This window comes from Callorhinus ursinus, unplaced genomic scaffold (genome assembly GCF_003265705.2).
Source record: "Callorhinus ursinus isolate GAN/ISIS: 27379988/994484 unplaced genomic scaffold, GSC_fseal_2.0 scaffold2, whole genome shotgun sequence".
Classification (NCBI taxonomy): domain Eukaryota; kingdom Metazoa; phylum Chordata; class Mammalia; order Carnivora; family Otariidae; genus Callorhinus; species Callorhinus ursinus.
Window position 1 is genome coordinate 24,566,442 of NW_027397064.1, and position 26,348 is coordinate 24,592,789.

At 36.3% G+C, this 26,348-nt stretch overlaps 1 protein-coding gene across 1 annotated transcript in view; it reads right to left on the reverse strand.

The window, feature by feature from the left end:
* CPS1 (carbamoyl-phosphate synthase 1) overlaps window positions 1-26,348 on the reverse strand; it is a 134,286-nt gene that overhangs the window by 91,513 nt on the left and 16,425 nt on the right. The window contains exons 3-6 of the mRNA XM_025892261.2: window positions 8,865-8,974; window positions 4,934-5,078; window positions 3,790-3,879; window positions 1,816-1,872 (exon numbers count right to left, since the gene is read on the reverse strand). Coding sequence (XP_025748046.1) covers window positions 1,816-1,872; window positions 3,790-3,879; window positions 4,934-5,078; window positions 8,865-8,974 — 402 coding nt within the window. The remainder of the gene's footprint in view (window positions 1-1,815; window positions 1,873-3,789; window positions 3,880-4,933; window positions 5,079-8,864; window positions 8,975-26,348) is intronic.

Here is a 26,348-nt window from a genome sequence, read left to right on the forward strand (position 1 = left end):
CTAAAGATAGTTCAGTGGAGATATGGACAAAACAATCTTTTGAGAAGAAAATAAGAAATCTAAAAATTGCAGAAAACTGAAAAGAAGGAGAATTAATTACATTATGATAGTAAAATTCATTTACAAAATGATGTGAAATGCTATATAAGTCAGAGCCTTTGAGAAGTAGCATTGAAAATGTTCACTGCTTTGGATTTGTTAATGTCCAGCTGTCCCTAAGGCCCTGAACTTTAAAAAATGTTTAGACCTCTGTAAAGTTTTCACAAATTAGCCTTGCTAGCCTGAACATGGCAAATGTTTTCTTATTATTAGCTATGTCTTGTTAGTAAGTCTAGCTTTATCTATTTCCAAAAATAGCAAATCACATTTAGTAACCAAGACTTTGTGGGTGGGGGGGGTCAAGATAAACTCATTGATTTGCCTTTCTCCAAGGAAATCCCTGCATTGAAGGAAAGAGAAAGAAGCCTTTGTTTCCTTCTGAAATGTATTCCTTAGGGAAAGTAGTCACGTGGGAATGAGTGAGGGTAGAAAGTACCAGCACGTCATTCTCATTAACATCTATTCTCAGGAAAATGATGGAGGAGGAAATAAAATCAGAAGTAGAGTGGAAGGACTGTGTAAACTCTGTCTTCCTTCTGGTCATGGGTGTGTGGCCGTGCCTCACTTTCAAAAAAAGTTCTCTTCAGAAAGCTGCTCTGTTTGCAGAGATCCTATGTCAATATACATTCTAACAAGGAGTCTACAGCAGATTTTCTTGAAGAGTCTATTTCACTTTGGAAAGTGTATCATTTCTTTTTTTCCTTTTTAAAAAAAAAAAGATTTGATTTATTTGAGAAACAAGGAGAGAGCCTGAGTGGGGGAGGGGCAGAGGGAGAAGCAGACTTCCTGCTGAGCAGGAATTTCCCCCGGGGTCATGACAGGAGCCGAAGGCACATGCTTAACCAACACAATGAGCCACCCAGGTACCCCATCCTTTTTTTATGTAATATAATTCAGTGCAAAACTTTAGTGTCACTTGGGGAATTTAGTTAACATTAGTGAGGTAAAGTTTCTTTCTGGTCTAGAATAAGAAGGTTTTGTATAGGAAAAAAAAATAATAGTGCCTTCCACTTACAACCAGAAGAGAAGCAAGCAGACGGCTGAGACAATCTTAAAAGGAGAGGTCAGACGGTTCAGCAATCAGATATGCAAGCAAAAGATAAACTTATCTTTTATCACCTTGGTCATTGGTACAGTCTCAAGAAAGACTATATAACTGACGTAACGTATGCAGGGCTCATTAGACACACCCATGAAATACAACTCATTAATTTCACAAATAACCCCTTCAAGAAGACTAAACAAATAACAGCACCAGTGCTGCACACTTCCTGGTTTGCCTCTTTCAGCAGATGAGTAGTCAATTAAGGCAAAATTGTTATGCACCTGGTTACCTTCTCCACCGGTCTCACTAACCCTGTCAGGACTCGCTGGTAGAGGGAACAAACAGTGGGCACTCAATAATCTGCTGCCAAGTGAATTAATCTCAAGTCCATTCAGCAACAAACATCCCAATCGAGTACTCAGTCTTGAAAATTACATCAGAAATAGTAAAACAAGATGACAGAGGTCCAAATGACAGAAATTGGTCAGATTTGTTCTTTCACATATGGTTGGATTCCTCAAGCACTGAGAAAAAATTGAATATATATTATATTTTTTAATTTATAGGGAGTATAGTATATATATATACAGAGAGAGAGAGAGAAAGAGGGAAGGAGGGAAAGGGGGAGGGAGGGAGAGAGAAACAGAGTTGGCTAAAGATGATGCTCATACCTTATCCCGAATTATTTTGGTCAGCATTCTTGTATCCACTCCATAAATTGCAGGGACCTATAAGGAAAAGAATTTGTTGTGACAGTGAAATTGGAGGAAATTAGATCCAGCATATTGTTTTCAAGTTATAAACTTAGCATCATCTATCTTCTTGAGCAGTAAATAATTTCCCTACTCCTTCTTTTCTCTGACCCAGGGTGACTGCGTTGTCAGAACACAGTAAATTGCTCTTCCAGTTGGGAACAGGACTTTTAATACCCAGGCCCTGCCTTAGAATAAAAGATGAGAAATTCTGAACATCAATCTTCTGCTACAGTTTTGTTTCTTTTTACACAGGATGTTAAATACGTAATGTTACATATTTATATACATTACATGTATTTTTATATATGTAAATAATGGAATTTGTGAATTTCGTAAGCAATGGTATGTAAATAATATGCAAATCCACACTTTGAGCTAAATGTTCTGGCTACCTACTAGACACTCAACACATTTTTCTGAGGATGCTTCTTAAGTAGTCAGGCTGTGATAAGATTTGCCCATCTGATTAGGAAATCAGGCAATACCACCATTTGTTTTCCTTTCTCTGAGTAGTTTGGATAGAGACAGATGTGGTAAAATAAAAGGACAATGAGTTAGGAAGCAGCAAAACAGGTTCTAATTTCTTTTTTCTACCATTTATCTGAGTGATGTTTGAGCAAGGAGTCTTACCTCACCTGTACACAGAAGGAGGTGAACTCGTTACTATCTTAGACCCTCTTTTTTTTTTAAAGATTTTATGTATTTATTTGAGAGAGACTGAGAGAGAGAGAGAAAGAGATTGAGAGAATGAGTGGGGGGAGGGACAGAGGGAGAAGCAGACTCCCTGCTGAGCATGGAGCCTGACGTGGGACTTAATCCTAGGACCCTGGGGTCATGACCTCAGATGAAGGCAGATGTTTAACCAATTGAGCCACCCCAGAGGCCCCTATCTTAGACCCTATTCTACTCTACGTGTCTGTGATCATGAAAGAAAATTCAAAGCACATTTCAAAAACAAACTAACAAGTCATGGATTAAGTTTATACTCAGATCATTGGTTCTGACACAGAGCAGCAGTAATACCCGTTGCCTAGTGACACAAAGGAAACATTAAAGTGAAGGTCTCCTAAATGACCATTACAAAAATTAGCTGTCTAGGTAATGGAGGTAAATTTGGATAATAGTTGAGAATGAAATAGTAATGATTCAGGAGATGATCTAGATACCTTCTTCTTCCCTTTAAAATTTAGAAAGTATGAAACCCAGGAAGCCAAAATCAAGATTTCTGGATTTGTCAGAAAGGAGCAACATTTAGCCCCAATAGGTAGATGCTCATTGGTGTGGCAGAGCTTTCTTAGAATAATATTCTGTCAGTTAGAGGCTCTGCAGCAACAGAAAACACCAGCAACACTGGAGATTAAGCCAAATATAGCAGGTCCCTTAACTTAAAGTACGTCTGACATTCAAACTAAAGGAATCTTCTTATTTGATTAGAAAAATAATACTTAAACTAAGGAAAGTATAAGATAAGGTTTATAACCCCCTTCAATTACTACTTCAAATAAGATTATATCTAATTATGTGTCATAGAGTCATAATGTTTAAACCAAAAGAAACTTAATTGCAATCTGTTTATCCTCATAAAAGTTAAAGATTTAGAAAATATGGTATGATTACATGATCTGCACAAAATCACACAGCTAGTTAATGATAAAGCTGGTCCGTGAACCCATGACTCAAGTTACATATCACAATCGTGGATATAAGGGGATGGGAAAATTAAGTGGTTCAAGAAAATAAAAAATTCTAAGATGTTCTTTAGGTCTTTTCCCCAAAGAGAAATGCTACCAAGCCTGTGTGAGTGCCACCTAACAGATTAAACTAAAAATATGTGGCCCTCGGTGTTTAGAAGAGAATTGGTCCAGACAGGTCAGCCTGCATATTTCTCACCTTTTCTTCCTGTAGCCACTGCCCAAGACTCTTGGTAGCCAGCCAGTGGTGATAGTCATTGCTATAATTCAGCACCAGCAAACCTGCAACCTAGAAAGACAGGGAGTTGGGGTGACTACAAAATATTATCCAACTCCTGTGACTTGTCTTACGAGTCCATTTGGAATTTTGAAAAAAAAAAAGCTTTATTATATCCACTGATTCAAGGCTCAAAATTCTGGAGACTTGAAGAAAAAAGATGATCAACATTTTTCTCTTAAAATATATCATTGTTATCTTAATTACCATGTCAAGGAATAGTCTTACCCCATTTGCCGAATCCTGTGACTAAGCTAGGTCCCCCATCTCAGCACCCTGGTACTTTTTCTCCATGGCATTTACCAATAATCTAATTAATAATTAGTTGCTTCATGTACATGAAGAATAAATAATTTTTAATCTACATTTAAAGGAGACTGGGATATATTGGGAAAATTGTGAGAAATAGAATTAAGCTACATGTTCAGTCCAAGACATTCAAAAATAGAGTGATGAATTTGGAGTATACATTTTTTAATTGTTTATATGGTCCACATTCCTAATAGTATCCAAATTTATCTTGATTAGGAAATTTTAATGTGTTTACTTTTAGACTGGCATAGAAGCTATCTTTTATTCATCCTCTAAATAGGGTAAGATTAAAAGCAAATAGTTGATACAGAGTTGATTACTAAAGACCTTTTAAAAGGTAATACATCACCATTTCTTGTAGCTTACTTGTCATTTAGACTTATAACAACATCTTTCCAAATCAAGTCAAGTTTCATCCAAGGCATTAAGAACAAATGCAAAGTGCCATGAAAAATGAAATTCAAAATAATGTCATGTTAAAAATTCTCATAATACGTAGGAATAAGGTCGAGAACACAAATTTAATGGGTTGTACTACAGTATTGAGGAGAAACTTTGCCCATCCTAGATTCTTAAAAGTAAATCAACTATTCCCCCCTCCAACTGAGACTTTTGATTCATTTTTTAAAGTAGGCTTCATGCCCAACGTGGGGCTCAAACTCACAACCCTGAGATCAAGAGTCTCATGCTCCAGCGACGGAGCCAGCCAGGTGCCCCAAATTGAGACTTTTTAAAGAGTCATCACTGGCACTACCTTAATTCCATCAGACTCCAAATATTTGCTAAGTCCCAGCTTATCCAGTGCAGCGGTGTCAGGGGCTCCACCGTTCCCAATAATGGGATTGGCCATGGTGAGAATCTGTCCCTTGTAGGCAGGGTCAGTAAGAGCTTCCGGGTACCTGAGTAAAGATGCCAAAATATTACCAACAAAAAATGTATGTAACTACAAAACTATAATCTACATACATGCTCTTAATTATTGAATCCTTGAAAATGAGAGAACATGAGATTAAAATCTTATAAGGCTGTGTCTAGATTTTAGCAAATCTCAAGAAATTTTATGACAGAATATGAAAACGTATCCCATCATATGACGGATATGAAAAGACAAACTGACTTCTAAAAAAAATTTTTTTTTTCATTTGAGTACAGCTGACACACAATGGTCCATTAGTTTTAGGCATAAAACGTAGTGATTCAACTTCTCTATATGTTATGCTCTGTTCTCCACAAGCGTAGCTCCCAGCTGTCATGATACAAGACTATTATTACAGTATCACCGTATTTCCTCTGTGGTGCTCTTTATTCCTGTGACTTATTCATTCCATAACTGGAAGCCTGTACTTTCCACTCCCTTTCCCCCATTTTGTCCATCCCTCCTTCCCCCTTCCCTCTGGCAACCACCAGTTTGTTCTCTGTATTTATGGGTCTGATTCTGCTTTTAACTTAAACTGACTCCTAAGTACTAAGGCATATTTTCATATAATTTTCATTCCCTCAACTTCTTAAACTTTTTAACTCCTTAAAAAATTCCTTCACAGAGTCTGATTTTCTAAAAGATTGCTCTATTTAAAGTTTTCAGGTGTCCTGAAGTTTCCCCTTGCCTACCAGACAGGAATCCAAACTGATATTTACTATTAAGGGCTGCCGGTTTCACCAAAATATTAATTGTCAAAAAATTTTAAGTTTTTTAAAAATATCTTTTAGGAAACTGAAGAGTATCCTGATTACATCACTGGTGATTGCATGGGTGTCTATGTTTATTAAAATTCATTCAACATTTAAAATGACTGAGTTAGGGGCGCCTGGGTGGCTCAGTCGTTAAGCGTCTGCCTTCGGCTCAGGTCATGGTCCCAGGGTCCTGGGATCGAGCCCAGCATCAGGCTCCCTGCTCGGCGGGAAGCCTGCTTCTCCCTCTCCCACTCCCCCTGCTTGTGTTCCCTCTCTCGCTGTGTCTCTCTCTGTCAAATAAATAAATAAAATCTTTAAAAATAAATAAATAAATAAAATAAAACGACTGAGTTAATTTCTGTGGCAGAATTACCCAATAACATAAAGGCCATAGGTTTTTATTTTAAAGTCTGGAGAAGGGAAAAAATAAGAATACATATATTCGGGGCGCCTGGGTGGCTCAGTCGTTAAGCATCTGCCTTCACTCAGGTCATGATCCCAGGGTCCTGGGATGGAGCCCCGCGTCGGGCTCCCTGCTTGGCAGAAGCCTGCTTCTCCCTCTCCCACTCCCCCTGTTTGTGTTCCCTCTCTCGCTGTGTCTTTCTCTGTCAAATAAATAAAATCTTTAACAACAACAACAAAAAAGAATACATATAGTCTATGAAAGAATTACTCAATATAGTTGATTTTAGAAAGAAGTATATAAGTTTATGAATTTATTAAAGAAGTATATAAGTTTGAGAGTTATCTACTTAGAAAAAAAATCAATCCCACAAAAATTGACCTGAAGCACTTCTGACTTCTAAATCAAAAGATTCCAAATAACTATTTTAAAGTACTGATGTAGAATTAGGGAGAAAGGCAGTAGGTCTTCATTTTAAAGTTAAAAACACATATATCCTCAATTTTATGATATATATATGTATGCATATATATCACTCTTATTCTTAATATTAAGAAACATTATTCCAGTAAATACCAGGAGTTATCTTTATTCCATGCACTGGTATACAGTGCAAATGAGATTTCCCCCCACCCCTCTCATGCCCCTACCCACCCCCGCTCACATTTTCACTTTCCGCAGAAAGAGTTAAACCAAATCTTTCTTATGGATTACTACTGGTAATGAATTTAGGTGCTGAGGGGGACAGAATCAACAACCTTGAAACCAATAAAGTTCAACTCAGGCATTAGTCAACATAAATTCTTCAACCCCATCCAGACAAACTCCTCCCAGAACTACCTTTGTCAACAAAACACTTAGTCTTTCAGCTCAGCAAACCCCTGAGGTGACTAGAGTGCTGTAATATTTATCCACACCTCCATCAGCTAATTTCTCAGATGCCTCTCACCTGTCAGGAACTGATAATTTTTTAACCAAGGCTTACACATAATATAAATGCATTTCTTGAAGATGAAAAACAAAATAACCCCTTTAATTATCAACCACCTTATTGGGTGAGCCATACAACGAATGAAAGCAACAGTTCTCAGTGGAAAATAGGGTCTGTGGACTAATCTTATTAATGAAAGCCTTTTCCTACCTCAAAAACATCTTTAATTAATTTAATTTTACTTTCCTTACTCTCCATAAAAGAACTGGCCATTCCCTTTAAACATATGCTTATAATACTCTCTCCGGTAAATGAATAAATACAGCTTGTCCTAGAGAACCGCAGGGTTAGAAGCAAATTAATCCATCAGGTCCTGTTTGACTTTTGTGATGTGACAAGATTTATTACCCATAATCTATCACAGAGAAGAAAACTCTAGTGCCCTCCATCATTCTGATCTCTATTAAACAGTTGTTTGTTGGCAGGTATATTAACATAGCTAGTAATTAGTGCTGTCGAAAAGCTTAAATAATTGCCTGATGAAGCAAAACTTTGCAAACAGCTTTCATACGCAGTAATTTAACGTTCTCACCAGTGGAACTATTTTAAAACCCCCCTAATATTCTTCGTTTCCAACAGAGAGCCAAGAGTTTAGAGAAGAATGTATATTAATAATATAATGGAAGTTTGGTCAGTCGATAACTTCAATATCAGTTAACCCAACATCTCCTTGTCTTTATAAGGTTAACTGAATTTTCCTAAAGAATTTATCAAATACTCTAAAGAAGTTTAGTGCACTGAATCTCTAAGGGAAACGTCTTGAAACGATCCAGTCATATTTTTTAAAGGACTCATAAATTTTTTTAATCCCAGCTATAAATTACTGTCTAATCCAGGCCCCTCATTTTTATAGTGGAAACTAGGATTCAGAAAGGTTAAGTGATTTTCTCAATATCACATAATCCGTTATCATTGAAAATTAGACCAGAACTTCAGCCTCCTGGTTCCCAGTGAACAAACATTTGTTGGCTGATAAGAACAGCTACGTGATTTCTGCAGCAGCTCTGATCTTTGTTGCTGTACATCTATTAGCAGATCTTAAACACTGAGTTAGGTCTCGATTGATAAATTTTGAAAATATCAGATCTGTGAACCTGCTCTCCCTTTGATTACTTTAAGACAATAAATGGATTTGTTATTTCACCTTTCTTCCTCTTGTGTGAAATTACACAGAGTACCTAAGAACTTTCTCAGCTCCTTATAGTACTTCATATCAGATGTGCAAGGTTGATTCTTAACTTCGCCAAAGGGGTGGTACTGGAGTGTGCTATCCATCCTTTGCCTTGCTCCAGTTTTTACCTTAATCAGATCCATACCTTCCCTGACAGAAACCATTTAGCAATCTCATATGACCTGCATCCTCGGGCTCTAGGTTTCTAGAATTAATGTTATGCTTTATTTTCAGGGGAATACCAGTGTCCAAGTTCTCTTTCACTTACCACAGCAGAGAGGAGTTTGTATCTATGCTGGAAAAGACTACTTAAAAGCACAGTGCAATGTCCGGACAATATGTAGTCTTATTATGATGTGATGATTTCAGCTCCCCACCATGAGTAAGATCATCTAGCTATTCCTCTACACACAGGAAGAAGAAAACCTTGGAGCAGGAGCATTACTCACCCTCCCAGGCCAGTGTTAAAAACCACTTCACCAGCGACAGAGGATGGATGGCCAAAGGAGTAACCTTTCACTTTAGTTCCATCTTCCAGGACAATGTGTGCTGTCTGTGCCTAAAGAAACAGATGCGTGAATCTTAGCAGAATACAAAATATGAGGCACAACTAGTTGAAAACTGTCCAAAGATATAATACACGAACTCATTAAATAAATGTCCAGAATATATGATGAAACCATACTGCCTATATTTGGAGTTTCTCCCCTGCTCCTTGTCACTTTTCTTCAGATGTATGGCTCTTGTCACGGGTAGGTGTTTTATTTTGTTTTGCTTGAAAGAGGAACCGAAGCATGTTGATACATTGTCTATTTTACCTCTACTTGTAGAATTACTGACAATCCAGAAATACTTCAGTTGAGCTGAAATGCTATATGTCTATCTTTTCCCCCTTAATATTCCACAGCTTTGCTCAAGTAAAGCTTTAAGGGAAGTTCATGAGTTTGCAAAAACATTGTGTATTGTACCACACAGCTCATCATCACTCTGAGGTTTAGAGCTAGAAGGAATCTTAAAGATTATCCATCAAATTGTGTTCCAGAGAGCTCTTGTGTTTGATGGAGTTGTCCCAAGGGCTGCCCCTCCACACCAGCTTTATGATCATAAAGAAGTTGAAACTTTATCACTCTATTAACACTGATACAAAAGCAAGCACTATGAAACATCTAAAAATAGATCACATTACATTTTTTAGTAGAGTTCATTATATCCATGCCTGGTTCTCTCTTTAGAGTATGAGGCATTCTGAATTTATAACTTCAAAATACTAATCTTTGAACAGCTTCTATAAAATTCTTGGCTAAGAAGAGGAACAATGAGAGAAACTTATCTAAGAAGCAGGCATCAGCCACTCTTCAAAAATACACTAAATTCTATTGTTGAAACAATTTATGTCAAATCTAAATTTCCATAAAAGTCAGGGAAGAGAGAAATATGTTAAACTACACTTTAGGAGGCAAAATATAGACTCTGCAAAAACTACAGGGCAAAATAAGTGGAATATGGTCTTTAAAAATAACTATAAAGAAAAACATCTCTGTAAGAATTGAGGAAATTTTATTAACTTTTGGTGAAATTTTTTAAGATTGAAGATGGCATTGTGCTTATATTTAAAGTTCTTTTTAAAAAAGATATACAGTGAAATACTTAAGGATAAAATACTATGATATCTGACATTTCCTTTAAAATACTCAGGGGTTAAGGTGAATGGGTAGGGATATGAAATACATTCGGCCAGGAGTTGAAATTGTTGGAGTAAGGGAGATCAGTGTGCTCTTCTTTCTACAAAGATTAAGTGCAGCCATTAAAGAGAAACATAGGAATTCTCTCTTTCTCTCACATTTTTAGGACTGGACTCATAGTGCCTAATCCTTTCATACACCTGCCATCCACCCCCACTCCCACCAAACAGACACACACACACACGCACACACACACACACCCCAACCTTGGTATACAGCAGAAACTCAGTAAGTGATTTCTAGACCTTTGTTACTACGCTCCTTTAGCTTTGCAACATGCACTCAGCTTTTCCAGTGTTAACATGGAAAAACCTGATTATTTTTCTGTAGTAGTCTTCTCTGTAGAAATACAATGCCTCTTTTAGGTACAAACTACACAAATCTCTTGGGATTGGAACGATTGCTCTTTAATGTATAAAGTAGTGCTTGACCATCTTTAAACCAATGTATCCTGTGCCTAAATATTGTTTATGTGTAGGTACGCATATACATGAACTTACATTTACACACCAAAATAATTTAGTATTTCCTATTAAAATTAATATGTTTAAGATACTCATCTCCATAGGAAAGTTCTTTTTTTTTTTAAGTCAGAGGCACAATGCATGGACTTCAAATTTATATTTCTGAGAAAGATTGAATAAAGTGCTGGACTGCACACTTTATATGTGTTTCTATGTGCGAGTGCATATGTGTGTGTCCACAGGCAGAGTTAACCAAAAGAATTTTGTCCTTTACTTGGCTTATCAAATAATCTTTGAGATAGTTTTGTTTTATGTATAGCTTTGGAACTAGTGTTCGAGATCTCAAGCTTGATACTTTATCTTTAAGTAGTTATGGTTTATCTTCTCAGCAACTAAGCTGAAAAAGCTTTTGGAATTTAAGAAACAAAACAGATGAACATAGAGGAAGGGAAGAAAAAATAAAATAAGATGAAAACAGAGAGGGACTCTTAACTATAGGGAACAAACTGAGAGTTTCCGGACAGGAGATGGGTGGGGGGGTTGGGGTAACTGGATGATGGGCATTAAGGAGGGCACTTAATGTAATGAGCACTGGGTGTTATCTGCAACTGATGAATCACTAAATTCTACCCCTGAAACTAATAATACAGTGTATGTTACCTAAATTAAATTTTAATTTAAAAAAAAGCTTTTGGATTTACTCAGAACAAAGGAAACCACAATATGTAATTAACGTAGTATGAGTGATGACAAGTTCTGAATTCTGCTTCTGTATACAGGAAATCAACTTAGCATGTCATTTCTTCTTATAGCATGATTTTCTTATTTTGCATTTTATTTTAACTTGCCCACTATTGTTTACTTACAATTTAAGACAGAGGTTGATGATTTTAGAAATTAAGAGTGATAATGTTTAGTGTATTGCTAAAGATTGTTACAAGCTAATCAAATGTCTACAGTGATGGTTCTCAGTAGGGGTATTTTTAATGGGAAAATTCCCTAGGTATCTCTGACATGTTTTACTAGGTGAAGCTCTTTGGTCCAAGTAATGAAAATTCACTGTCAAAAAAGTATTTTCTCCTAAAGGTATTATTTTCTGTTCTTGAGGAAGTCATGTGTAACCTACACGCTTTCACAAAATGGAAGGAGGAAAGAAAACATTTTCCTAAATAATATGTAACTTTGATAGAACCTAAAATAACTGCACCTACTTGGCAAAATGAGTATGAACTACAAATTTCAACTGTTTTCTTTACACCAGTTTATCTACCCTACTCTAAGCCATCCGTGCCTAAAATATCATGTTTACTTTTTAACTTTTTTTTTCTTTTCTCTTCTTATCTAAGAATTTCAAATTGTCTGATCTCTGGGTTAGACACCATCTAATTATTTTAAGGAAAGGTAAAAATTAACATAAGCAAATCCAATTCTTGTTAGCCTGTTCCTACAATTCCATTTGGCATTTTTCTTTCTCTCTCTACGGGACTAGATTTCTACTTTGCTTTCAGTCTTTTAAAGATATATTTGAGGAGACATTTACTGTTGCCTGAAATAGTCCCTGAGACTGTGTTCAATATGTCTTTTTGATCCTTTAATTATATCTTTTGTTCTTTTTGGCAGCTTTTATAGATCTTCCAATCCTCTTTCTCTCTACACATTATATTGTTATAAGGCTTCTGCTTATTGCCTATAGTGCCCTTTATATTCCACTTAACTACATGGGCCTCTGATGAGTTTAAAATGATGAGTGCCAATTGACTTATCTATGAATTGATAGAGGAACTCTGAACAAAGAGCTATTATTTGGAATATCCTCTTCTAGCTAATAGTTCCCCAAATGCTATTTCATTGCAATGAGTCCAAAAGAAATCACCTTGTGACTATTGTAAGATATTTTAGTAGCCTTGTTCTAGCAGAAAGAGGTCCATAGCCTAGGAATTAGATTGTAACATTAAGGGATAATTTAAGTGCTTACTGCCAGAGCCCTTGAATACTTTGAATGCTGAAAGTACAAAGGAAACCTTAAGGAAGAGAAGCCTGTACATTCATACAATGTCAGGAAAAGTAACCAAAGGATATATAAATATGAATTCTGCTAAGTAAAGGACCTCTATCATGACATGGTCCCTATGTGTTTAATAAAAGTATATGTGCCAAGAAGACTGCTTAGACATTCAGGTCAAAAACTCAATGAACTCCTACCATGTACCAAATCCCACACTAGGCTCTAGAAATACATGGACAAATGTCCCCAGGCCCTCCACTTAGCAAAAGGGCTAGATACATGTCTGAATGGTAAAAGGAAGAAACCTCCAGAATAATATCACTGAAGCACCTGGAGATAACAAAGATAAATAAAATATCCTTTCCTTTGGTAGATTTTTCTTTAATAAAAGAATTCACCCTTTCTTTTCATCTATGCTTTAAGTAATACAAATTTAAGTTTTAAGAAAGAAATTCATGTCAAATTTTGAATTTAAAGTTCAAAATTTAAAGATTCTTTCAAGGGGTACCTGTGTGGCTCAGCTGGTTAAGCGTCTGGCTCTTGGTTTTGGCTCAAGTGTTGACCTCAGGGTCATGAGATCAAGCCCTGTGTCAGGCTTTGTGCTCAGTGCAGAGTGTGCTGGAGATTCTCTCTTCCTTTCCCTCTGTCCCTCCCACTTGTGCTCTCTCCCTCTCTCTCTCTCTCAAATAAATAAATCTTTAAAAGAAGAAGATGCCTTCAAGGCTGCTCAAATGTCATCCATCTTCTTGGAGAGATGTACATTGACCCTCTTATTTAAAATAATGTGCCTCCCACTGCTCTATCTGTTCTTCCTTTATAGAAGTCATTGCCTCCTAACGTATCACCCAGTGTCTTATTTTTGCCTGCCTTATCCTACTGGAAAGCAAATTTCATGTGGGCAAAGTATTAGGTCTGCTTTGTACACTGGTGCACCTCCAGGGCCAACATCAGTGCCTGGCACAGAGTAGACAATTGTTCAATTTTTGTTGCATGAATAAAGATTCATTGAGTGTCAATCTGAAGAAAATAACACAAGAAAATACCGGAAATCATTACTATTTCTATCATTATTATTCAGCTTTTAGTTTGTTCAAGGTATGAGCTTAAAAATAAGCAAATACTTGTTTTGAGTCATCTTTCCATTATGCTTAACTAGGATAGTTAAGCCTTTCTATAACATCTTTAATTTAGTCTCATAATGTGGAGATACTATGTTGGGAAAGAGAAAGAGATATGAGTGGCATTGAGGGAGACAAGGGTGAAGAAGGGAAAGATCAGTGGCTGGTTATACCAGCATAGGCATACTGAGCATGCTGTACGTAAGAGTACAAATACATGTTGTGCAGAGCTGAGACAAACATCATGATAACTCGAAACAAAAGGTCATTTATATCAATTTACTAGACATTTCACATGAAAGAGGCTGACGGTGCTTGAATTACTTAACAAACTGTTTCATTCCCTATTTCACTTTGCAAACATAGACAAAGAATGAGAAAGCTCTCCTTACCCAGTATATTCTAAAAATATAGGGGTATGGGAAGAAAATAGACATTGGGGAGGGTATGTGCTATGGTGAGCACTGTGAATTGCATAAGACTGTTGAATCACAGACCTGTACCTCTGAAACAAATAATACATTATATGTTAAAAAAAAAAAAAAAAAGAAGAAGAAGAAGATAGCAGGAAAGGAAAAATGAAGGGGGTGGGAATCAGAAGGGAAGATGAACCATGAGAGACTATGGACTCTGAGAAACAAACTGAGGGTTCTAGAGGGGAGGAGGGTAGGAGATGGGTTAGCCCTGTGATGGATATTAAGGAGGGCATATATTGCATGGAGCTTGGGTGTTATATACAAACAATGAATCATGGAACACTACATCAAAAACTAATGATGTAATGTATGGTGATTAACATAACATAATAAGAAAAAGAAAATTCTGTTTTATTCTATTGAATTTTAAGATAATTTATACAAATCAATCTTGAAGAAAAATTATTTTACATTTACATTTCTCATATTATTCTTGGGTATTAAAAATACGAGTTTGCCACAGCAGATTCAAGTGAAAGGTCCAAGGTAAGATGAACTCAAAGGGATCAAAAGTTATTTTGTACACTGAAAGCTGTTTACTTCTTGATCACCAGAGTTAGGTGAATAAACATGTATTATTACCCAACTTGCTCAAGTCGAAGTTGGAGTCTAACTGACTGCTGCTGCCTACCTCTTTGTCAATCATTGTAGAGCAATGTAAGCCTGCAATAAATTCCCAAGTGAGTTTAATCTGACCCCTGCTTGGTAGAATTATGAAGGATTTTAGTCTGGTTTGCACTCACTAGACATGGAGAACAACTCTTTTCCAAAATGCAAATACTTATATGAGCATTATTTGCAGATGGCTACTTTGGATTTTTCCTTTGCTTTTGTTGTTGTTGTTGTTTTTGTTGTTGACCTGGGATGAACAGTCTCAATTCTTTTTACATGTCCTTATAGTTCTTCATTTTACTTTTCCCCCTCTGGGTCTTTAACTAGTATTCCAATAACTTTTCTCAGTAAAACCTTCAGGAAAATTAAGTTCCATGTGTGTCAGGATCCACTTAGTGGCTTAATTTTAACTGAGCACTCATTTTCATTAGTGTAATTCTTCATCACTAATTAAATGTGTATGAAATTATAAGAATATTCTTCAAATTTCAAGATTATAGCCAATAAAAAAATTTAACTTTTAATTCACTATCTAATTTTAGATTTTAGTGCCTCAAAGTCAAAAGACTAGTTAAATGTTGTTGTTGTTGTTGTTCTTGTTGTTGTTGTTAGTTGCTTTTATTCATCGTGACTCAACCAAATTGACAATAAAATGCTGAGATATAACAAAGAAATTTTGGGTCGTATCTGTACCCATCTTCAGCTTAGCAGTTAAGAGATATTTAAACTGCTTTTTATTAATGGAATGTAAATCAATACCTTTTCTCCACTCAATATCCTTTACCAACCCAAACAAGCATAGTCCCCTAAAGGTAACAAGGAGAGGAACCTTAGCACAAGGGACAGCAGAACAAGAAGCGTCTATCTGGAAATCTCATTTCAATAAGGTCAATCACATTGGGCTTGCCAAATGCTTAGATCACAGATTTGAAAGATAAAATAACTAGGCATTATAAATATATAAATATATATAGACATTTCAGGATAAGAGTAAGTATAATTTTCCATCTAACCAGGTAAGGAATTATTTTAAGTATAGAGGGGGTAGATTTCTGGAGAAAAGCAAGTGTTTCAAGAGAAAAAAAATTCATAGACTATGGTCAGTTACTTCTTCTACCCTGACCCCATCCATACCAATCTGTGCACAGCCCTATCTATTAGGGACTACTTAAAACTGGGCTCTGTGATTATCATTTGATCTCACTCGTATGTGGAATTTAAGAAACAAAACAAGAGGATCATAGAGGAAAAGAGAAAAAAATAAAACAAGACAAAATCAGAGAGAGAGACAAACCATAAGAGACTCTTAATCATAGGAATCAAACTGAGGGTTGCTGAAGGGGAAGGGGGTGGGCGTTTGATGTAATGAGCACTGGGTATTATATAAGACTGATGAGTCTCTGGACTCTACCTCTGAAACAAATAATACATTACATGTTAATTAATTGAATTTAAATGAATGAATGAATGAATGAAACTGTGTTCTGTGGAAGGGAAGGAGGGTAATATAAATGTGGTTGGGTTGGAGAGAGCAATTTTGAACATCTCTCCCACCTTTCACCGTTTTGCTTTCTCTCTCCCCGCCCCCCACCCTTCCTGGTAAAATATGGATTTCACTGGTTTTTTGGTTTGTTTTTTGTTTGCTTAGTTTTGGTTTTGGTTTTATAAATGTGATTAATTGTTGTGTATTAAAGGTCAACTCTACAGATGCCTTTGGAGACTTTGTCAGAAAAACAAGCCTTGAAGAGCCATAATGACTCAGGTATGCCCAAGTTCTCACCCTCACCCCTGCCCTCCCTTCTTTCTACCTAACTGAACTCTACCACTTGTTTGAAACCCAAGTTTGATCATCCTTGTGCACTAGCCAAACAAGCAGTAGAAGACTGGTCCCTTTCCAAGTTAAGGCTAAACAAAAATTGGCACTTATTATTTACTGCCCCATATCCAAGTATATGACCAATTTCTCCAATAAGATTATAGGCAACAACAGACAACATCAAGGACAGAGAGCCTGCCTTGTCTTTCCAACACAGCCTCACTAGCACATAACACAATGTCTGGCACATAGTGGGTGATTGGAGAAACCATTTTATACCTCCCTGAATTCATATGTTGGCCCATGAAGTTACCTTTCAGAGACTTTGGAAAGGTCACTTAACCCCTGGTCCACAAAGGAAAAGAGGAATGATTGGTGACTTTGGGAAATGGAATTGAGCAAGACTGGCTCAGCTCTTCTTAACTCTCTTTTCAAAGAAACCTGTTCTCAGTTGTACATCAAGATGGGAGAGCTGCAGCTGTGAGTGAACACACTTGACTCAGGGAATAGGAGTTATAAGAAACCTATTTCGTTACAGATCTAGGCCCTGTCTTCTAAAAAGCTTTAACAGTAATAAAGCTGATATTCAGATTGCTGTCTGTTTGAATACTCTGTCTTATTTCTGTATTGATTCTAAATATAGAGATTGAAGAGAGGGTATCATTAATTATCACCCTAAAATCTTACCAGTAGAAAGTACCTTGCAAAAACTGATTGGTTGAATGAATGAATGAATGAATGAATGAATGAATGAATCTTTGAATGAATGGCTATCAGGTGGCAAAGATGCTACATAATTCTATTTTTGCTTCTCTGGAACATAACTGGCTTGCAGAATGCGCTCCTGCTTTGCTCCAGTCGTATTTTAACTATTCCTCGTAGGCACTGCTCGCAAAGGTTAAGAAGCAACGGGCAATGTACAGCTGTCTTTAACTCCATGTGATTTATTTCCTGGGAGACTAGTTAAGGGAATAAAGAACACCTGCTTTCACGGTATTTTTCTCTGTGAAGAGAAAATATTCCACCAACTAGAGATGTAACTGGGTACAGCAATTCCTTTTTATAAAGCCAATACATCATACTTAAGCTTTATTCACACTTTAGTAAAATCACTTTAATCAGATAATATACTAACTGTTCAGCAGAGTACTGCTAAATGATAATGAATTCAGTAAAACAGAAAAAAGGAAAGTATACACTCTCTTCCAAATGATCTTCTCCATTATTTCCTTTAATACTGAAAATTATAAACTTTAATACTGAAAATAATAAACATCTATTTTTTTCATTTTATACTTAATATAAGTTTTTACTTTTCACCACATTTTGAATTCTTATTTCATTTGTCTTATTTTTGGTTGAACTCTTTTATAAAATGTAGATTTCTAATTCAATATTTTTCTAGTAGCAATCAGTTTTACAAATCTTTCAAGTCCAAAGATATTAAGTCTAATAGTAAGATGTTGGAGTTTCAGTGTCTCTCTCTTTGGCATCTTTTCCTAACATCCCTTGGGAGTAACAACTTTCAAATCACATCTGGTCCTACAGGCTAGATAATAAAATTACTTAAATAATTACTACTGCAATTAAAAATAATTCCACTGTTAATGGGAATGCAAAATGATGCAGCCACTATGGGAAATGGTATGGAGATCTTTCAAAAAAGAAGTAAAACTGGACTAACATATAATCCAGCAATCCTACTTCTGGATATTTACCCAAAGAACTGAATTCAGGATCTCAAAGAGATATTAAAACTTCATCTTCATTGCAGCACTATTCACAATAGTCAAGATATGGAAGCAACCTAAACATCCATCAACAGATGAGTAGATAAAGAAAATGCAGCATATACATACAATAGAATATTATTCAGCTTTAAAAAAGGAATGAAATCCTGTCATATATGGCAATATGGATGGACCTTGAGGACATTATGCTAAGTGAAATAAATCAGTCACAGAAGGACAAATACTGCATGAGTCCACGTACATAAAATACCTGAAATAGTCAAACTCATAGAATCAGAAAGAAGAAATGTGGTTGCCAGGGGCCAGGGGAAGAGGGAAATGGGAGTTATTAACCAATAGACATAAAGGCTCAAATGTTTAAGATGAATAAGTTCTAGTAATCTGCTATACAACATTATCCCTAAAACTGCACTGTACAGTTAAAAATCTGTTAAGAGGATGGATCTCAGGTTAAGTACTCTTACTACAATAAAATAATAAAATAAAACAGTTCGACCTCATCACATAGTATCTAATAATTCATAATGACTATTAATAACTCATAGGTAGTCATCTATTTGCTTCTAGAATTAACTCCATACAACATTGGATTTTGTCCCCACCCAAGAGAAAATCTCCATCATCATTTATCATTGCCTCCCAATGGTTGCCCCTGTTTCTAAACTCTCCCTGCTTCTACCTATCTCATGCAGTGCAGTTAAAGACTATCTTTCTTAAACATTTATTGCATAACACTAATCTTCACATTCCCCCGTTAACATTCCAAGCCCCCTCATCTGGCCCATTCTCTATATAGAATCCCTTAGGCTCCCCACCCCTCTAGACTTTGTGCATAAATGTCTTCCTCTTTGCCTGTTTACATCCTGGTTATCCTTCTTAGTCCTGCTCATGATATGCCTTCCAAGATCCCCCAAGTCAGGATTAACCACTGATTTTCCTGTGCTCGCACTGCATGTGTGTGTGTACTCTTTGTGTGTTACCTTTTGTTTTAATTGCTTAAGTTACTCTTCTACCCTGCCAGATCATGAATTCTGAGACAGAAAATCCAATGCCTAATTTAATTTTCTATCCTCACAGAAACAGCCCACTGTTATTCACACAGTAAAGCAATCACTACGTACTCGGTGAATGCACACAAATATGGGCGATCATGTGATGTTAGGATGTTGTTCACATGCTGCTATGGTTTTTCAAAAAATTCTCTGATGCCCACTGGCTACTGGGTTTTGTTTGCTTTTTTATTTTTACTTGAAAGCAAAGACAGATGTCCCACATAGGTATAGTTCATGCTAAAAGATGGAAGATGGAAGTAAAGAATAAGTTGGGACTGGTTGGCAACCCTTGCCTCATAAGCATCCTTAGATTTCTATACCAACTAGTTGTCATACAGCTAATGTCTTCAGAAGAGTCTAGAAGATGATCTGTAATCATTATCCTTTGGGTTTCCTAATGGGTTCCTTCCATTACTAATATTAATTATTATCTTAACATCAATATAAATCTAATCCTCCATCACTGGGGAAAAGGAATAATAAACTAGATGTGCATACATAGCCCAATTATTCTCCTTTCCTCCTTTACTTTTTTTAAAAAATTTATTTACTTATTTTAGAGAACAAGAGGGGTGGGGGGGGAGAGGTAGAGGGAGAGAAAGAGGGAGAGAACCTCCAATAGACTGTCCACTGAGCATGGAGCCCAACACAGTGCTCAATCTCGACACCCTGAGATCACGACCTGAGTCGAAACCAAGAGTTGGAGGCTTAACAGACTGAGCCACCCAGGTGCCCCTCTTCCTTTACTTGTCATCTAAAATACTTGCCAAATTTTACTCTATGTCACTGGCAAATTCATTTATTTTAATTCACTAACACGGTCTCATAATATTACACTTCTATACCAAATCCCCAAATAGTTTACAACTAATAATCTATTTTTATCTCCCTCTGAAAAAAAACTGAGGCTGCCATATTTTTACTGATATTGTTGCTGAGGTTTACATTTAATGCTGGTACATACTTGACACTCAATAAAGATTTTAACTAAATTTGAGAATAGTAACTAAAGATGACAAGTATACTTCAATTTTTCTCTACTTTGTGTCCATATGTTAATGTACTTCCCACTTTGTTTTGTTTCTATTTTAATTCTGGAATAATCGTTATGTTTGAAAAAAAATAAAGTATACCATGTCTTAAGCATGCCTTATAAAAGTAGATCAACCTGTCACGATCCTGTTTCTACCTTTTGGTATTGCTTTAATGAGACCCTGTTAAGGCATAAACCAGGTGGCATATATAGTTATCTATCCTTATTAAAGTCTATATGCAGTTGCACAAATAAATTTTGTATATAGATTCGAATGATAAATTGTCTACTGTTCTGAGAAAGGTATTTTATTTCAAATAGAATTATGAAGTTATGTTGGAAAAATAGGATTTGGGAGAACACTGACCTCACTGAGGGCTCCACCCTGATCCCCTTCTTAAGGCCTCATTAATAATAATTAACATGATGTGTTAGGCACTGTTTCTAAAGCTATCAATGGATTTTCTCATCTAATCTTCACAAAAAACAATGAGGTTGGTAATGTTAAGATCTCTATTTTACAGTAAAGCTAACTGAGGTTTGGAGAAGTCAAGATCATTCCACTAGTAAATGGAAAAGCAGTGGCTTCTGAACATAGTCAGTGTGACTTAGAATCCACAATGCTCTACCCCATCATAACCCTCTGCATGAAGCCAAGTAGAAAATTTCAGTTGAAACTGAGTCATGTATTGCCCCTTTTTCTTTTTCTAAGCTTACTTCTATTTCTTCTTTCCAATTTTTTTAAATGGGGATAAAAAGCAATTCAATTACAAACTCACTTGAATTTATTTATAAGAGCTTTCTTTCAAAACTGCGGTGGATAAACCGCCAGGTGCCCAGGTGAACCGAGAACCACCTATCTGTAAATCTATAAATTGTCAAGGTGGAATGTCAAGTCATTAATCATATCCTATAATCTTAGGAGAACCAGAAGGCTTTGAGAACTTTGTACACCAATTGCAGGCCCTTGAGTTCTGAAGCTCTCAAGACTGTCAGGACTATCTGTGCTGTAAGCATGGAGATGCACCTCTCAGTCCCCCTTCACGAAGGCCCTGCTGCCCTGCTGCAAGGGGTGAGGTCAGAGGACAGTCAGCAGCAATCAGTTCCTTCAGGGTCTACTGCAGGGTAGAGAGCTGCTTCGCCACAGGCCCTACAGGGAGAGCCGCATGCCTGCACTGGTTACTGAGGTAGGCAGGGAGATGAAGGCCCAGGCCCAACACGGGAAACTCTAATGGGCAAGAGCTTTCTGTCAGGTTGACCTACGCTTTCTCAAACCTGCATCACAGTTTACTTCTTCTCTGCCCGACTCTGTTCCCTCAAACTTTCCTCCACCAGAGCTAACCCTTAATAAATATCTGGCTCCCTAAACACCATTTCAGTATCTGCTTCTGGAGAACCTAACTTACGATAGACACTTAAGCCAAACAAGTCAATAAGAATTCAAAGGCTTTGGAGAGTCTGTTTATGGGGGTTCTAGCCCAGAAAACACTAGATGCATGTGGAACACTGAAGGACACCTGAATGGTTTACTTTCTTCATGTATCCCTAAAACGTAAGAATTAGCCCAGACTTCAGGTGAATTTGGCATAATGCCTAAAGGTCAGTCAAGGTCCTTAGGCCAAAGCTAATGGTACCTCCAAGCTGCTCAATGTCCAGGAGCAGACATTCACTTTTAGGGGCCACTAAGCACAAGTTCAGCATGCAACTGCCTAAAATAAAACTCATACACACACACACACACACACACACACACACACACACACACACACACATTTCCCTATACCTTCTAAAGCTCCCTTGATTGACCTTGAACCATGTTTAAATTGTGTCTGCAAATAATAACATTATCTCCACCTCTTCACAATTGTATTTTTCTCCCATCCATGTAATTATATTTACAAAACATCCAACCAAGCCCCTGCACCTCATGCCCACCCTGCCAAATAAGGCCAGAGTTTGGAGCCAATGTGGATAGCAAGAAAAATGCATTAAAACTAGCTCATACTCAGAGTTTGGTTTCTTTTAGCCCGGAGCATACAGATATTGTGGATCTGGGAGCCAGTTAGATTATAAAATAAGGAGTCAAAAATTGTGCGTTCTTGTGACTTTATATGATTTTGCAGGATAAAGACTGAAATTAGTAGTCCCCGTGTCCTAGTAATACTAAATATTACTTTTGTCCACAAATTTATAGGAGAAACATCATAAGATTGTAAATTTTCCCACACTTAATATTTAAATAGGCTAAAATGGATTTTTTCTGTGTATATTTAATTAGCCCATTTTTAATCTTTTATTTTACAATTGTACTTTTCTCTAAATTAAACTGAATTACATAAATTTCTACATCACCCCTATTCTTATATTACTTTTTAAATGGAAACTTTAGTAAACTGCACAATCTTTGGGTGCTGTACTTTCTAATATTTATAAAACCTGGTGATTCTTTCACAAAGCATAGGTAATTTCTGACAAAGATACATTTTTTGAGGGAGCTTGCATATAAGTAGAAGTTCCAACAAATTCTCTATTTGTTGGTTTGTCTGCCAAGGAAGTTGATATTGTTGTTTTACCATGCCATAATTTTTTTTTTTTTTGATGATCTCAAAAATGTGACGCTGTAAGCAAATCTGGCATTTTCCCTAAATATCTCACTCATCTCTTTAGGGCTTTTGATTTTTTCCTTAAAATTAAAATTCATTGTAAACCTACATTTATGGGTCTATTTTCATTTCCTAGTAAGATGACTGATTAGCTTTAGGGGACCACAAATAAATGACCAAAATTTTATACCCTAATACTCTCAGTTTGAAATCAGGTTTAAAAGGATAGATGATTCAAAGCACTTTCCAGGATAAGAACAATGCAACAACTGTTAACAGGAGTCACACAGCTAATTTCTCCTTCAAAAAGCTTTGAAAATGTGTCCCTGGTGTTATGCTCAACTGATTTAGAGAGCTTAGGCTTAGGAAGTAACAGTCAAAAGTCAAGCATAATTTATAATTTAACCTATAAAAGTTTTAAAAGAGCCCAATATTCATTACTGTCTTTAGGCTTTTCCTTTGCACTCAGTATTATGTTATTAAAAGTCATCCACTCGTTCCTTAATCATCCCACATCCCAGCATCATTCTGGGCTAACTTTGAAGATACGGGTCCTTCACTCTGAAGCAGTTTTCTTTGGATCCATTAGTTTGAGACAGTGGAAACAAGTCAAAATGAGACTTTTCTTGCAGTTTAAAACTGCCAGCAATAAACACCATCACATTAGATTTCTGCATATGTGAAGCTTACAGGACTATAAGAGAAAGAAACAAATTGAAAATTGAAAAACAGCATGTTTTGTTACAATACATGACAATATTTTGGTTGAAGTGGAAGAAATATGTCAACTATTAATAGCACTGCCCTAAAATATCCTATTTATAGAATGGCTAATTAAAGAAGAATCCTTACTAATTCTTTGATTTAAACAATCTGTTTTCCAAATGCAACAAAAAAAGGAGGAAAATAAGAAAGAAAAATAAATATGATTTATTTTATGTGGAGATAAAGTGCAGTATACAAATGGGCTCTTGAGTCAGCAATAACATTACAGCAGGAGAAGTGATTTAGAGCATTCTGAAGCCAGGTTAAACAACAACGAGGGCTCCAAGTATATAAGCACAATAAACAAAATGCCAAATTAAAAAATTTCCACGTGGTGTTTGGGCCTAATTAAAATTCTAACCAGATTTGCTATGGTTATATTTCATTTGTTGTACAAAAACAGACATCCAGGGCACCTGGGTGGCTCAGTTGGTTAAGCGACTGCCTTCAGCTCAGGTCATGATCCTGGAGTCCTGGGACCAAGTCCCGCATCAGGCTCCCTGCTCGGCAGGGAGTCTGCTTCTCCCTCTGACCCTCTTCCCTCTCGTGCTCTCTCTCTCTCTCATTCTCTCTCTCTCAAATAAATAAATAAAATCTTTAAAAAAAAAAAAAACAGACATCCATGTGTCCTTGTGTTAACTCCAGCACTTACACATCCGTGAAATGGGAATAACTGCATTGTTTCTTCCCCTGAGTGTGAGTATTTACCAGCAAAATGTTCTGGATATAAAGTCTTGAGCTAATTTAGCAATAAATTCCATAAAAGACTTGAATATAAAACATTATAGTTGCAATAATCCCCTTAAGCTAGTAGTAGAAATGAAAATTATTTACTCTGGGAATCTGACTGTATTGCTGTTAAATCATTTGCTTATGTAAATTATTCGTATATCAGAAAAGTAGAAGTCCCATGTGTTTATTTCCATTTTCACCAAGGCCTAAAGCCATATAACATATTTGATTTCTGGCTTACCTGATGTTTCTTAGCTATTAGTTTACATCAATACTCATCCTCTCAAGAAATAAAATAAATCTGAACCAAGCTTTAGAAAGGAAGAAGCTTAAAGCCAGAATTTATTTCAGTTATTACTACATAGATAATATGGTAAAAGTTAAAATCTTAAAGTATTCTTTATTGGTAAATTAAACCTTATTTTTCATTCTTGGAGTAGTACTATCAAAATATGGATACTTAATATTCAGAATTAAGGCACAATTTTTAAGTGTGGAATATTTAATGAGACTTCTCTGCAGTTATAATGTCTAACACTTCAACAGCTAAAAGTACTGTAAGAGCAGTAATCAATTAAGCCTTATGACATCCTAAGTTAATAGCCTTACAGCATCCTACATTAATATTAAGTTATCTGCCTTTGTTTAAACATAGGCCATTGTTGGGGGGAAAAAAATAACAAGGTTAATTTACTTGAATACTTCTCTGTTCTGGACATTTGTAAACAAATGAGTCAGATTCATAAGTAATTTTTATTCTAGTTGTTTCTCATTATAAATAAAATATAGCATTTAGAAAAATTCCCTTATAAAATATGTTCATAAAGTATAAGTTTATCAACAAATACCAAAATGAGCAACTCCTATGTGGTAAAATTGTTCTGAATCTGGGAGGGACCTCCAATATTGTAAGCTAATTTTTATTTTATGGTAATAAATTAATATGGTTTTATTTAGTTCTACATCATAGATGAAACTTATTCAGTAAAATTCTTAGTGGTACATTGACTCATCTGTTAGAACTTCATGTTAGCCAGGGATCTCCCTGTGAAATATAAAAGATTGATATATGACATTTAGTAAGGTGACAAAAAAAGAAAAAAGAGTAAAAGAGTCTTGAAAATATTTTCATGAGTTGAATTCATTTAGACCAGATGAAGAAAATCAAGTGGAAACTAGAGGTACTAGGACTAAGGAGTCCAAAACAAAGTCTTATGCTGGCTCATGTAACTTCTTTCCAGTCTTCAATCACTAAAAATACCCTAGAAAATGCTAGTCCCATCAAGGACATTCAGTCTTGCATAGCAAACTGTGGAAAACTTGAAGTGGGCTCTGGCATGACCATTGCTTAAGAGATACTGAAAACTCTCTACTATACCCCAGCCTTTGGTACGAGTCAGAAATGTGAAAAAGGTTTAATGAAGATGTGAGGGCAAAAGAATGTTCTCGATTTCCACAGGAGTAGAACCTAAATTCACTTCTACATGATCAGTAATTCTGCTAAGCATGGTCAGGTGGAAACTCAAATCTCCATCAGCTGGAGAAGGAAACAGGAGTCCAGGACACATGCCATTTCTACAGGCACTTCCCTTAAGATTTCTTAGCTTCCTAGAGAGGGTGGGGACTCAGATAAAGTGAGTGAAGTGCCTTTCGGGCAACATGGAAGGAGGTACACCATGGCCCTGCTAGTGAGGGTCTCCTTCAATGGTGTACTGTTAGTATCTCACTTGCCCTACCCTCATCTAGGCCCTGTTTGACTATCGC